This window comes from Acanthopagrus latus, chromosome 10 (assembly GCF_904848185.1).
Source record: "Acanthopagrus latus isolate v.2019 chromosome 10, fAcaLat1.1, whole genome shotgun sequence".
Classification (NCBI taxonomy): domain Eukaryota; kingdom Metazoa; phylum Chordata; class Actinopteri; order Spariformes; family Sparidae; genus Acanthopagrus; species Acanthopagrus latus.
Window position 1 is genome coordinate 5,757,173 of NC_051048.1, and position 15,184 is coordinate 5,772,356.

At 39.4% G+C, this 15,184-nt stretch overlaps 1 protein-coding gene across 5 annotated transcripts; it reads right to left on the reverse strand.

The window, feature by feature from the left end:
* Positions 1–4,983: 4,983 nt before the first annotated feature.
* Positions 4,984–14,517, reverse strand: LOC119027160 (sterile alpha motif domain-containing protein 9-like). 5 transcript variants are annotated; one of them, XM_037112092.1, is made up of 11 exons: positions 14,469–14,517; positions 8,986–11,713; positions 8,641–8,685; positions 8,510–8,553; positions 8,339–8,403; positions 7,960–8,174; positions 7,610–7,872; positions 6,954–7,076; positions 6,723–6,846; positions 5,333–5,368; positions 4,984–5,113 (listed from the first exon to the last, which is right to left on the reverse strand). In XM_037112092.1, the coding sequence occupies exons 2-11, from the start codon at positions 11,690–11,692 to the stop codon at positions 5,061–5,063; spliced, it is 3,675 nt and encodes a 1,224-aa protein (XP_036967987.1). In that variant the 5' UTR covers positions 11,693–11,713; positions 14,469–14,517; the 3' UTR covers positions 4,984–5,060. The 5 variants fall into 5 exon arrangements, with proteins under 5 accessions (XP_036967987.1, XP_036967988.1, XP_036967986.1 ...); XM_037112093.1 differs by lacking the exon at positions 14,469–14,517 and having other exon boundaries at positions 8,641–8,682; positions 8,986–11,788; XM_037112091.1 differs by lacking the exon at positions 14,469–14,517 and having other exon boundaries at positions 8,986–11,788.
* Between the last annotated feature and the right edge of the window lie 667 nt (positions 14,518–15,184).

A 15,184-nucleotide genomic window follows, 5' to 3' on the forward strand; every position in this document is an offset into this window, starting at 1 on the left:
TTCAGAGTTCAGTCTTATGAACTCCTAAATGTAAAAAGTGAGAATGAAACATTGGTTATCTTACTGTTTGGATGGGTAGTCGGTGATAACACTTTAGAAGAAACACTACAGTATGCATTATACTCTTTGCTCTCATCTTTGCAGACAGAAATACACACAGTTAGAAATGCAATTCTTGTAACTAACTTCCCTTGTGCTCCTAAAAATGGCTATTCATCAAAAAGTTAATATATAACAATAAGATATTCATGTATTCTGTACTATTACATTAATATAAATAACTGAAAAACAAAGAAATACAGTGGGGTCGAAAAGTCTGAGACTACATTCACCAATTCTCCTATAAATCTCCTATATTGTCTATAAACCTGGAAATAATCAGTTTAAGGAATCAAAAATTAATAAGTGAAATTTTTATGCTGAGCAAAGTTGGCCTTTCTCAGCGTCAAATCATGACCATCAATGTTTTTAATGAGGCAGACCATGTACCTGTAAAAACTGGATTGTCAGAAGCTGGATCACTTGCATCCAAAGCAGGTTCAGGGGGAACCAAAGTGATAACACTATCAGAAGATCGGAAACAGCTAACTTTGAGAGACAGATATTTTATCACAGACACAGAATCTGCTCAATAAAGAACACAGCACTCAAATCAGGCAGTTACCATTTTAACGCCCATTGTGTGAATTTGTGAATGTCTGTGCGCCCACATGATGGTGTATTGACGTCTTTAGGCAGCAAGCAGTTGCGCTGTAGACCGACAAATGCTGGTCTTAAATCAAAGGCACAGTATTTTTCCCACTAGTCAAACAGCACATCATTCAGACAGTAAGATGTGACAATGTAGGCTGGGTAATAAGACACATACACTTTGCTTTAATGATTAGAAAGCCTACTTTCTTTTTTAAATGTTTCATATGGAAACGTTGTGACATTACTGCAGACATATGCCACAGTATGTCACTGTAACAAATATCTTTAAACTTTTAAGCAGAAAAAATATATGCTGTTTTATAAGCTTGACAGGACAGAGGAAATTCTCCAGAGGCAGAATCAAACTTTTAGCTTCTGATGTAAATATGTTTGAGACAAAGATGTGCAAACACCTTTCAAAGGGCTGGTGCTCAAAGTTAAAATGGGTACATGGAACTAGCTGCAACAACGAGTCAATTAATCAATTAGTTCAGGCATGTCCAAACTATTCCACAAAGGGCCATGTGGCTGCAGGTTTTTGTTCCAACCAGTCAAGAGCACACGGTTTGACCAATGAGCTTTCTGAAGACTGACACAGCTATTCTCACCACAAGGCGATTCATTTAAATGTGGCTTCCTCCTCACTCATAACTGCTCCGACTCAAATGCTGCCACACACTGCTGCTGCTGGGAAGCTTGCTGCCACCACCTTTTTTTTTTTTTTTTTTTTTTAAAGTAGAGTCCTATCAGGGCTCAAGGTTTAAAAACAGTATTGTAAGTACCGTCGTCCTTATGGCTCAATCTTGTGCACCCTGGGGGGGTTTTCTGCATTGCAGTCCCTGTTTTGGTTTAGCATGCTGCTTGATCAATTCAGGGAGCATCTTAAGAGTGGAGCAGTCAGTACTGTATTATATATGTTGCAATAAATCATTGAATCTATGACAAGAGAGTTGCCTGAAGAACTGTCTATGCGTAATTTTGTTGTGTTACTGATAACTCACTATGGCAATGTTCTTTGTCATTTACATGATGTTTTGCATTCTTTTGCATGGCATTAATGCAAGGCAGAGATCTGCCTGAAGTGAGTAGTTGTAGTTTGCAAATTATGTTGTAGACTGATGCCCACAACAGACAACACCTGTATTTTATATTTTGTTACATGGTTAATCGAAAATTGTAGGCCTACAAGTTCTAAATAAATGGAGTTCAACAATCAAATGTGAATAAATATATTGTTTAATGTCAAATATATAATTCCGGCTGTTCCATCTGGAAATTTTGTATAATTAATTACAGAAAATATGCCTTGTTCATCATCTGGATATCAGAGAAAGTAAGACACACGTGTAAATTACAAGAATGCCTCAAATCTTAATCAATTTTCAAGCAAATCCCAATTTACTTGGTAGTCGAGTCCCCTCTATAAACCAATCCTGATTCCACATTTAGATTAGTTTAAAGACAGTGGTCATGGACAGTTGAGTTTGATTTTCAACATTAACAAAACCTGTTGCGGACTAATCTAAGACAGGAATGCTTAGTACTGTTTGTTCTTTTACTCTGAAAAAATTAAAATTTGATAATAGCACTGATTAATGCAGTAATAAACAACTTTAGTGTATGTCAAAGATATTTTTCCTACCTTGTTCTTGCGTGATGCCAACACCTCTGACGAGTCATCCGCCCGTCAGCCTTCTCAATTTGTGAAATGGTGTCTATGTAACCTGAAAGGGGAAATGTTCTGTAAAACACCACACCCAAGTTGGGTGGGTAGATCTGCAATAAGTCTGTCTTCATCACATTTGCTAAACAAATTTCTAATACAGGTTTTTCAAGCGTACTATGTCAAGTGGACAATGAGGAGTTTTGTTGATACCTGGTTGCACAGACCACCTGATGCTTTCTCTCTCTCTCTCTCTCACACACACACACGCACACACACACGCACACACACACACACACACACACACACACACACACACACACACACACCTGTATATAGTACATGAAAGTTATTGAGTTGATTATTAAACAGAGTCACAACCTGACAGTTTAGTACAGTTTTATGAGGCTGATCTGGGGAATTGGCTATCTTTTCCCTTCTTCAAGGGTGGTGCCCCGAGGTGATGTAATGTGTATTTGATCTTATCATTTATCATGATTACTATACTCCAAACTCCCTATTAATGTTGCACAAAGCACTACAAATACATAGTACATAGTATAAATACAGACTGCAGCTTGTTTTTAATGCAGAGCTGTTTGTTAAACAGATAACAGACAGAAAATCACAGTGGCAGTTTGAATTTTAAGGTTGTGAGTTCACAAGAAAAAAGGAAAATCCAAAGGAAGTTCAATGTGTATAACAGAAGCTTTGTTTGCATGATGTTTGCCTTCCACTTCAAAGATATTTAAACAGGTATAAAGGACAGGGTTGGTTATAATGTAGGACACAGACTGCAGCTGAAATAATGCAGAGTGGTAACTGCAAAATAAATCATATCACATCACAGTCTAATTTCCAAGTGTGTCTACACTATGTTCACTATAACTGTGATCATGTAAATGTCTGAGCTGATTCCACTTTAAACTGCAAACACACTGTTGATATCACAGGCCTGTATCAATGGACACCACAAGAAATCTGTTTTGTGGGGTCCAGGTCATATTACAAAACACTGTGATTAATTCATTTTAATTAATTTTTAATTAATTTCTGATAGGCTGCTGGTGCGTAAAATAATACACGTCATTAAAGTGGAAAACATCACATCACCTGCATTATAAGAAACCATATAAGTGCGTCTCTGCTTTTACACAGCTCTGTGTGCAATTTCGCACTGGGCACATCAGTTTACTGATTATTTAAATCTATCCTCAAGGCTGAGGTCAATCTTATAATCTAAATATAAATAGATAATGGCATTTTTGACATAATTTCATCTGACGTCCCTACAGCTGTTGAAGCCGACCAACAGTTGCTTCACATGATGCTGCAGAGGAGAGGACCTCTCATTTGCCAGATTTCTTTAGTCCTCTCCACAAATTTGCGGTGGGATTCGGGGCGCAAGATGCAAAGAGCAGAGGCAAGTGAGGGAGGAAGTGGACACAATTTGAGAGACATGAAAAGTACCCTATGCCGTCTTAAAATCAAACTGGCGCGCAGCTACTCACCAGAGTAAGAGGTCTAGTCTGTCCGGTTATGTTAACTGGCGACCGTCAGCCAAATGCGTCTGTGGTCGCTGTAGCTACTACAGAAGTTGAAAACGGGAAGAGAAGGCTTGGCTGTCCTCAGACTTCCCTTTTAGTTCAGGTTTTCTCTGTGCAAAATAAACCTGATCTGTGTTTGGGCTCCTGTTGTTACTGTATTGTTGCTGGTTGTTAGGGGAGACGTTGCAGTGTCTTTGCACCACGTCTGTACTGTGATGGTTTCATAACACAAAAAACAGTCGTTTGAAACATTTTCCCAAAACATTTAATCAATTTATGTCAGTGTCTGTAAGATAATGTTATAGGACACTTTAAATGTGTCAGATTGACAACAGTAATCAGAGAGCCAATTGCTGGACAATGAAAATAGCCTGTGTTACTTTCCAACATTCAAGCATCTTTTGTCTTTGATATAGAAGATCACGACCAAGAAAGCCTATATATAAGGAGCCCAAGTTCAAGATGACTCATAAAAAAAAAAACTACAATTGTTTAACAGAGGAAGAGGATATAATGTCATTATTTGTAAAACAAATTTAAAAATGATAAGTTGCTTAAAACATACAATCTATGACCAGATATATGAACATCAAAATATTTCATCCATATGTGATTGCTGACAAACCCATCAAAAAGACTATAGGGAGCAATCTTTGTGTATCAAATGTAAAAAGTTACAAGTTAGAACAATAGTCAGATATTATTTTTAACAGTGTAACTAGTTCAAAAGTGACCTCCCTAACATACATATCAAAGCTTTGAGTTGAGTATGAAACATCACAAGGTCATGTTTTTACATATTATAATATTCTTTCATACCTTGAATGGAGCGAGGAAGATAAATCAACACACAATTTTAAACAACATTCAAACAAAAAATAAAAAATGTATCCAAGTGTGTCCTTTATGATTACATTGTGTTTGCTTGACACGTCTCTTAATATAAACCTCTGAATATTTACATGGAAGAAAACAAGAAGAAAAACTGTATAATTCTCCTCTGAAGAGTTTAAGGAGCTTCTGTACTGTCAACACTTGCCAAAAAACAAAATCCTGAAAATATAAATGATGCAAAAGACAAAAGATTTAGGAGCTTCATTTCCTTAAAGATGTCACTCTTTCATAACTAAAAGTGTTTCGCTGTTGGAGCAGTACATTCAGGTCGCTGGACATCTACTGGGTCCAGCATCTTCTGCTCCACCTCCAGCTCCTAATGACGAGATAATAAAAATATAGTATAATAGTTGGAAAAAATATATCAAAAAGAAGTCAAACAAAAGCTAAATGCTGACCTGAGGTGTCACAGAAGGTAACAGCATTGAACAAACAGTGACTAGTAGAAGTTAAGCAGATATATGGATATGAATGGTGTTTGACGCCACGCTTGATACTAATTTTGATTTTTCATATCAAATGTGTTTTTTCTTACCTTGTACACGGTCAGTGCTTTGATTTTGATAGTCACCTGAAAAAAAACCCCAAAAAACACATATAACAATGCTAAAGACCTTGGGAATTTAAGGTTTTGCCAGGAAAAGCATTTTAAATTCCTTAATTTTTTCCTTTTGTGAAAACAAGTGACATTTATTTTTCATGTGTGAAAGTGAGTTAATTTACTTTTATTTATTTTTAATTAATTAATTAAATAAGAGGGCTGCACAGTGGCCCAGTGGCTAGCACTGCTGCCTCACAGCTAGAAGATCGCCGGTTCGCGTCCCGCGTTGGGGCGCCTGGGATCTTTCTGTGTGGAGTTTGTATGTTCTCCCTGTTCAAGCGTGGGTTTTCACCGGGTACTCCGGCTTCCTCCCACAGTCCAAAAACATACTGAGGTTAATTGATCATTCTAAATTGTCCGTAGGTGTGAATGAGAGTGTGTGAGAGTGTTCGTCTCTATGTGTGGCCCTGCGATGGACTGGCGACCTGTCCAGGGTGTGGGCATCTGTCCCCTGCCTTCGCCCTAAGTCAGCTGGGATAGGCTCCAGCCCCCCCGCGACCCTGCAGAGGATTAAGCGGCGTACATAGAATATGTACAGATGATGGATGGATGGATGGAATTAAATAAGATATATATTTTTTTATGTGAGTAAAACTTTTTTTTCACTCAGTTTCACAACAGAAAAAAAAAAAAATCCTGGACAAAATAAAAAAAGATTAAAAAATGTGGGGAAAGAAAGTTTCAAAGTGATTTTTTTTGTCTGTAAACCTTTTTTTAAAATATTTCTTTTTCATATGAGCAAACTCTTTTTTCCACTCGGTTTCACAAATGCAAAAAAGTCAAGTTCTCCTGAAAAAGTCACTCATGAAAAAGAAACTATTTTTCAAGACAAAATGGTTTCACACGTTTTTTTTTTTTTTTCCCCACATGTTTAAATAGTATGTTATTTTCTTTTGACTTGGTTTCACACATGAAAAAGAAAAATGGAAAATGGATCATCAGAAAAAAAAAAACACTCTTCACTTGTGTGTGAAAATGAGTGACATTTTATTTCAGGGTAAAGTTGTTATATGTGTGTGTAAACTTTTTTCCCACTCGGTTTCACAAATGCTAATAAATTACATATATTTATATATTCATAATTCATTTATAAACATGTTAGACCAAACTTAGAGGATGGATCATCAGAAGAAAACAAAACTCTTCATTTGTCCCTCAGAGCTTCCTCTGTTACTGGAAATTGAGCTGATTCATTTATTTTTTTGCTTTCTACTGGAACATTTTCAACATAAACATCATTTGTTTATCCAGCTGTTGCACATTTAGCGTAATGTGGTTCAGGAGATGCAAACAAATGTGTTGAAATTATTTTAAAGCCACTTACCTTTTTGAATAGTACATGTCCAGACAGTTTGCTGCTCACTTTCAAGCCTGAGGGTGAAGTCGCTGTCTGCATTTCTGATGAACACCTCAAAGACATTTCTGCTATCATATCTGAGCTCTCGTGTCTGCGGAAAACATAATTACTTCCCAGTCATGGATACTTTCCCAATGGTTCTAATTTTAAATGATAAAATGAAAATGTGATAGCAAAGTTAAAACTGTTAAAACATACACTCGGTTGAATGATCACGTCTGCCTGGTCTGTTGTGAGGAGGAAATTAGCTCCCATTTGGAGAGACTTGTCTGGGCCTGGTTTTGAGATTATTACTGATCCGCAGGAGTTTTGTTCCACTTCCTGTGGGAAAAAACAAAACAAAACAAAAAAAGGTTCTTAAAAGTCACATTTTCGGAAGGTTTCCCTCACTGGACCTTTCTTCAGATAAGACCTTTTTGAGCTTCTTTGAATTGTGCCATGAAGTACATTTAGGCTGTTTATCAATTTAAAAAACAGTTTTGCAGGTCAAGACACATTGTTAAAGAAGGCAAAATACTATTAAGTCTTTTGAAAAACTGCTCAGTTGACTGCATTGTCTCTAACACCAACGTCACCAACGTGGCTGTCACCTCTGCACGGAAAAACTGTTGGACAAGGAGAATAATCCAAAAAGTCTGGCCATACTGAGAGCTTCAGTTAGGCGAAAGGAGAGTTATTCAATATCATGAGCTAGTTAATGTACAGGACCTGAAATTTGGTCCCATGGTGGGATGGCCTTTACATCGCTATGATTGTGGTGCTTTCCCTTGGTAATAACATATACCGTTTTCTGTCGTTGTTGCTGTTATCTGTTAATCATTTGAATAAACTACAGTTACAAATCAAATAGACACCTGTTTTAGTGCGGGATCACGTGGCACCAGGTAAACATCCAATGTGAGGAATTCTTTGATTCTTTTGTATATCAACACGTCACAGTAAATCGGAATGCCCGGTTTCTTTCGGATCATGATCCCTTTTGGCGAGAAAGTGGGCTGGGAGAACATGATGTGGGACGTTGTCACTACAGGCACTGGTTCCACAACATTGCCAACGACACTGTCACTGGCGTCCACATGTAGAACTGCAAACATGTCCGACACGGTGACGTTTCGATCTGTTGAAGTTCAAAACATGCACAGTTTTAGTGACAAGAGAATGCATGCGTGAATCCATTCGTAGGTATAATTACATGACTACTCACCTATGCAGATCCAGTGAGGCAGATGCAGCTCCTCTATGTTTCCAGATGTGACGCTGATGTCCAGCAGAGGTCCAGCCTGCATGTAACCCTTGCACAGCGACCTCCTCATATGTTCCTCCCATGAGCGAAACTGGTATGTGAAGCTGACCTTGTCCTTACAAACCCAGCGCAGGGCAGACACACTGCATTCATACTGACCTGCATCAGACTGGAGGCTAATTTCGTGAAAAGGGAAACAAATGACTGCATCAGAAGCATTAAAACATTAAAGCATTAAAGCATTAAAACATGCAATGTGTTTATTCATCGTAAACTCTGCTGTTAGAACACTGCTTTTCAGTTCATGTCTGTGCATTAATAAGTAAGACTAATTCTTTACCTAAAGGTGTTAACGTCATCGACTTTGATCACTTCAGGTTGAAGCTTGGTCAAATCACTGGAGTCCTGTTTCAGAAGACAATATATATATAATTTTCATGAGCAGTTGTTTTTCTAAATTAACTTAAAATACAACAAAGAGCAAGAACAAAAAAAGAAACAAAAAACATACAATTTTACGGCAGCTTGCTCCAAACTTCATCCTCACAGCGGGTTCTTTAAGAAACACATTCAAAACACAAGTTTAAAAGGGCTGGTGTGCCAAAATGACATAAAACACATTTTGATTTTGACTGTACTTACCTGTAGTGATGTTGTGAAGTTTGGATTCTGTCTGTGAGTCCTCTGCTGCCACACAGTACCAATGGGATGGGATTTCATTAGTGGTGCACACAATAAGAAATAATATTTATGAGCTGAAATGTGACTCTCCTAAAACAATGCCTCAGGTACACTGCTTACAACACCAAACCTTTCCTGTTCACAGCCTTACATTCTCCTTTACAGTGTTTAAAGCTGGACTATGTGATGTTTGTCTCCCTCTTATTGCAGTTAGTTAGCAGTCACCTAGAACCTAGAACTATTTTCAGATCATCCTCCACATACATATTTAATTATGCTTAACGTATACTATGCTACCCTTCTTACCCCTTTGTGCAGTTTTTGTCTGGATGCCAAACGCCACAGGACCTCTGATGGTGAATCCAAGGTAAAAGGAAACTTGCCGTGGTTTCCACAGTCTGTTTCTCATGTTTGCATCCACCCGGATCTTGGTGCCACCAACAGTTGCGTAAAGTCTGTAGTTTCGCACCACGCCATCTACTTTTAGAAGGCGATCTTGGACCGTGGGATCTTTGAAAATCTTCTCACTACTCCAGTTGTTGCTCCAATCTTGAATTGTATCATCATTTCGCTCAAACAATTCCTCGAGGGTCTTTCTGTGGACAATTCTGTTCAGACCTTGAGCTTTTCCAATGAAAAACAGAGGGCAGAGGTGTCTTGATCCAAGGTATTTCTCATATGCTTGTTTATAAGAGAGGCGCATACACTCAATTAGTTGACAAACTGAGGCACATTTGTCCTCATCGTCTGTAGGCCAGTACAAGAGGAGGGCTAACATGTGGCTCTCGGGTGACTCGTCAGTGCTCAGGGGCATTTTCTTTCTAAATGCCGTCAAAGACTTGCATTCATGGGGAAGTACCTCCCCCCTGTTCATTAACATGACATGAGCAAAGATGTAGTTGACCAGAGCTGTTACCGAATCTTTGCGGAGAGAGAAATCTTCCCACTGTGTGATTATTTCTTTAAGCTCTGATTTGCTGTATTCTCCGTCAAGACATGAGAGCGGTCCAGCAGAGGTGTCAACCACGTTTTGTTCAAGCTTCTGGATGAAATCAGCCCCTTTTTCTTTGACATGTTCTGGTGGCGAGTTTCTGACATACTTCCTGTAGCATTCTGCTATGTCTTCGTAAAGGTATGATGGATCATCTTTATTCATGTCTGGCTTTGAGTAGCTCAGATATTTATCAAAAAATGCACACTTTTTTGCAACCTCATCTCTGAGGCTCTTTATCAGATCATCATCAGATTGGTTGTCTCTGGGTAATTCCAGGACAGACTTGATGGGTACAACCTTTGTAAGAACTCCTTTCCAGGTTTCGTTCTGATTGACTAGTCGGTCATACACAAGGTTGCAAACCTGCAGGTAACCAGCCTGCCCTCTGGTGTTAAAAATACTAGAGACATTGGTCTTGCCATCCTCTTTCATATCTGTCCCCTGTTCGTTTTCAGCAAGTCGTTCTTCATCTTTGAAAGCGTTGATGGCCTTCGTGGCCAGCTGCAAGATTTCTCTTGTTTTGATTGGAGACTCTGTGTTCTTCAAGTGGTTCTTATGGACTTGGCCCAGTGTATCAGCAATGAATGAATTTTGGGGATCTCTTTGCTTCGCTCTTTTTGCCCACAATTCTGCTTGATTGTAGTCTTTTAGTTCTAAGTAGTAAAATCGTGCAAGTGCTTGTGGGAAAAATGGATTTTGATCAAATTTCTCTGAGGCCACCTTCAATACTGATGCGCTCTCAGTTTCGCTCTCCTTCTTTTGAATATCTAGAATCAGTCTAGAAAATCTTTCTGGTTCTTCTGTGATCTCTGTACTGTTGATTGGGTTCTCTTTCATTTTCATTTCTCTTTTGGTCAGCATGTCTTTGACAAAACCAAGCAAAAATGGAGGAACATCATCTCTGCACAAATGGGTCAAGAAGTTTCTTGCTGTGTCACTTCTGGTCACACCTGCCTCAGCCATCAGTTCAGTACAACACTGTGCTATCATTGGGTGAGCCATGCGGACTCTGTTTTCAGATCTTGGATCTTGTTGGAAGGTGATGATGAGGTTTCTAAAGGGCTTCATTCTGTCCTCCAGTGGAAGGTCTCCAAATCTGTAGTCTTCATGTTTGAACAGGTCGAGGCACTGATTCTCCAGGAGATATGAGCCTGGTACGTAGGCATTCAGCAGGGATAGGAAGCCAACAAGCTGGATCCTCTTTGATCTATTTGATCTTGGGACAGGACAGATCACTTTGCACGCTTGTTTGACATATTCTTGAGAGAAATTAGTTTGTAATATGTTGAAACCGTGGAACTGTTCGCATTGTTCACTGCTAAACCTTCTGTGGAGCTCCTCCTTCTTCTCATTGAATTTTTGCTTCTCTGTGTCAGAAAGTGCTGCTTCTAGGACGACGTGGTCGTTCTGCAAAACTACATTCTTTCTAATGCAGGTGAAGAAAATCACCACAGACACACGGGTGACTATTGTCTGTTCAGCGATCTCCATCATAATGTTGTCTTGCAGGTTTTCCAAAATCTGCTCATCATTCAGTAACAGCAGCACAGTCTTCTGGTGGCCTTGACCACCGGCTGTGAAAAGGTGCACCACCTCTTTCGCTATTTTTGTGATGTCTGAGGATGACCCTGATAAAACGGCACACCTGAAGGTTTTCCTCATGTCCCACAACACCTGCATAGCCAGTGTGGTTCCCCCACATCCTGTCTGGTGGTACAGTTTAACCGTGGACATTCTAGGGCGTTTCCTTTCACAAATTTGTTCCACAAGTTTACTGTATCCATCCCGTTTGACAAAAGGAGTTCCTTGGCCGTCTGACTCCAACTGTTCACTTATGTAAAAGTTTAACCATGTGGGTGGGGCCCCTCGGTAAAAGTTTTCTTCCGTCTGCTGACAAAGATGAGCATCTAAAGAATCTCCTTGGAACTGATTTGGATTGAGAACATCCAGCAGAGACGGCGAATGTCTGACTTCATGACCCCCACTTTGAGCAGTGGACAGAGGTAATTCACTTGCCATCACACTTTCAGTTTTCTGTAACTTAATGAAAAATACAATCAACAATGAGAAGTCTTTGGTCTGTAAAAGCGATAGTAAAAGTAGATTTAAAATCAGAATGTACACTACCGTTCAAAAGTTTGGGGTCACATTGAAATGTCCTTATTTTTGAAGGAAAAGCACCGTACTTTTCAATGAAGATAACTTTAAACTAGTCTTAACTTTAAAGAAATACACTCTATACATTGCTAATGTGGTAAATGACTATTCTAGCTGTAAATGTCTGGTTTTTGGTGCAATATCTACATAGGTGTATAGAGGCCTAGTTCCAGCCACTATCACTCCAGTGTTCTAATGGTGAAATGTGTTTGCTCATTGGCTCAGAAGGCTAATTGATGATTAGAAAACCCTTGTGCAATCATGTTCACACATCTGAAAACAGTTTAGCTCGTTACAGAAGCTACAAAACTGATCTTCCTTTGAGCAGATTGAGTTTCTGGAGCATTACATTTGTGGGGTCAATTAAACGCTCAAAATGGCCAGAAAAAGAGAACTTTCATCTGAAACTCGACAGTCTATTCTTGTTCTTCGAAAAGAAGGCTATTCCATGCGAGAAATTGCTAAGAAATTGAAGATTTCCTACAACGGTGTGTACTACTCCCTTCAGAGGACAGCACAAACAGGCTCTAACCAGAGTAGAAAAAGAAGTGGGAGGCCGCGTTGCACAACTGTGCAAGAAGATAAGTTCATAAGAGCCTCTAGTTTGAGAAACAGACGCCTCACAGGTCCCCAACTGGCATCTTCATTAAATAGTACCCGCAAAACACCAGTGTCAACATCTACAGTGAAGAGGCGGCTGCGGGATTCTGGGCTTCAGGGCAGAGTGGCAAAGAAAAAGCCATATCTGAGACTGGCCCATAAAAGAAAAAGATTAAGATGGGCAAAAGAACACAGACATTGGACAGAGGAAGACTGGAAAAAAGTGTTGTGGACGGACGAATCTAAGGTTGAGGTGTTTGGATCACAAAGAAGAATGTTTGTGAGACGCAGAACAAATGAAAAGATGCTGGAAGAATGCCTGACGCCATCTGTTAAGCATGGTGGAGGTAATGTGATGGTCTGGGGTTGCTTTGGTGCTGGTAAGGTGGGAGATTTGTACAGGGTAAAAGGGATTCTGAATAAGGAAGGCTATCACTCCATTTTGCAACGCCATGCCATACCCAGTGGACAGCGCTTGATTGGAGCCAATTTCATCCTACAACAGGACAATGACCCTAAACACACCTCCAAATTGTGCAAGAACTATTTAGAGCAGAAGCAGGAAGCTCGTATTCTATCGGTGATGGAGTGGCCAGCGCAGTCACCAGATCTGAACCCCATTGAGCTGTTGTGGGAGCAGCTTGACCGTATGGTACGCAAGAAGTGCCCATCCAACCAATCCAACTTGTGGGAGCTGCTTCTGGAAGCGTGGGGTGCAATTTCTCCAGATTACCTCAACAAATTAACAGCTAGAATGCCAAAGGTCTGCAATGCTGTAATTGCTGCAAATGGAGGATTCTTTGACGAAAGCAAAGTTTGATGTAAAATCTTATTTCAAATACAAATCATTATTTCTAACCTTGTCAATGTCTTGACTCTATTTTCTATTCATTTCACAATGTATGGTGGTGAATAAGTGTGACTTTTCATGGAAAACACAAAATTGTTTGGGTGACCCCAAACTTTTGAACGGTAGTGTATGCAGATTATGATTTTGCATACAAAACCGACCATCTTATGCTGTTCCGATTAAAAATCTATATTTTGCCCCCTTTGGAAAGCAGGAAAAACCCTTTCTGCTCTTGTAATCTTAATATAATGTAGAAGATAACAAGCATTTGATGCATCTCAAAATGATCAATGTGTGTGTGGGCAGATCATCTAAACTGGAGATGACGACTTGTCATTTCATCATGAATAACTGCAGGTGTTTGTTCACTTCTTTAACTTAACTGAAGGAAGACCATCTGTTGTTGAACTAATTCCAGTTCAGAAAAAGCAATAAGTTAATTCACTCACTCCTCAAGCAACTTTTTCAGTGTATCTTTTTGTATTCTAATTCAAAAATGTCCATCCATCCATCCATCATCTGTACATATTCTATGTACGCCGCTTAATCCTCTGCAGGGTCGCGGGGGGGCTGGAGCCTATCCCAGCTGACTTAGGGCGAAGGCAGGGGACACCCTGGACAGGTCGCCAGTCCATCGCAGGGCCACACATAGAGACGAACACTCTCACACACTCTCATTCCTACGGACAATTTAGAATGATCAATTAACCTCAGTATGTTTTTGGACTGTGGGAGGAAGCCGGAGTACCCGGTGAAAACCCACCCTTGCACAGGGAGAACATACAAACTCCACACAGAAAGATCCCACACGTCCCAGCCGGGACGCGAACCGGCGATCTTCTAGCTGTGAGGCAGCAGTGCTAGCCACTGGGCCACTGTGCAGCCCAATTCAAAAATGTATTACTAATAAATATAAAATATACATATATGAATATAAATATACTAGTTTTACTTCAACATGAGATGTTTTTAAAAAGCAATAGTATTTTTGCTGGAGTTTAGTTTTATTAGCTACTCTTTTCATCTCAGTAAAACACTGCTGCTAATTAATAATTAATGTAAATATATATCTTGGCACAAGGCAGATAATCACAATTCATTACAATAGAATGTATATTTTAGTCTTATAAGTCTTGCTAAAACTTCCCCACACTTGCAGATCCATCCAGAGATATCACATTTTCTTACCTTTTTTCATATGATGAAGTCCCTGAAGTGTTGCGATGGTGAATTCACTGTGTGCTTTGACCTGAGAAGCACAGGAGTTAATATACCTTCATTCGCCGCCCAAGGAATGTAGGTGTTATCACAGGAAGATACTGTGATTGCCAAATGAGGTTATGATTCGGTGTTGCAGTAGTTTTGTTTTGCTGGAAATGCAGAGGGGGTAGGTGCACTTTCAGTTTCGTTTTATCCTCACCACGAAACCTCAGGATACATTTCCTCCTCATTCCTCCCTGCGGCACAGAACAGTGTCACACCTGCAAAAACAACTCAGTTCATTAACTAAGCCATAAATCTAAATGATCATGATGAAGTCAGCCTTGGCAATAAACGATAAACATATTGTTCTTTCTTAATCCCTTCTGAGAAAACATAAAAGGGCTGTGAGTTGAATAGTATCGTTGTTTAATACCCGTTATACAGGTTTTACTAGAGTTGGATTAAATCTCTGTGGTTGTTGCATGACTTTGTGTGGATACTTCAGTGACAGTTGAACAAATGGACATGTGACACATTGTTTGACAAAGGAAATATTTAGATACTCATTGTGAAAACACTCCCATTTCCAGTAAAAGTCTTGCATTGAAAACCTCTCTTAATAAATGTACCTAAGTGTAATGAAGGAAATGTGCAATAAAAAGGACCTCTGAGACTTCTTACCCTCTTTTCCACCTTCTCTA

Excerpts from the sequence above, each read along its gene's own strand:
- LOC119027160 (XM_037112092.1), bottom strand. The coding sequence starts at position 11,692 with ATGGCAAGTGAATTACCTCTGTCCACTGCTCAAAGTGGGGGTCATGAA. Across the intron at positions 8,404-8,509 it reads GAGCAAGCTGCCGTAAAATT|GACTCCAGTGATTTGACCAA; the intron begins GTATGTTTTTTG and ends CTTCTGAAACAG. Across the intron at positions 6,847-6,953 it reads ACGTGATCATTCAACCGAGT|ACACGAGAGCTCAGATATGA; the intron begins GTATGTTTTAAC and ends TGTTTTCCGCAG.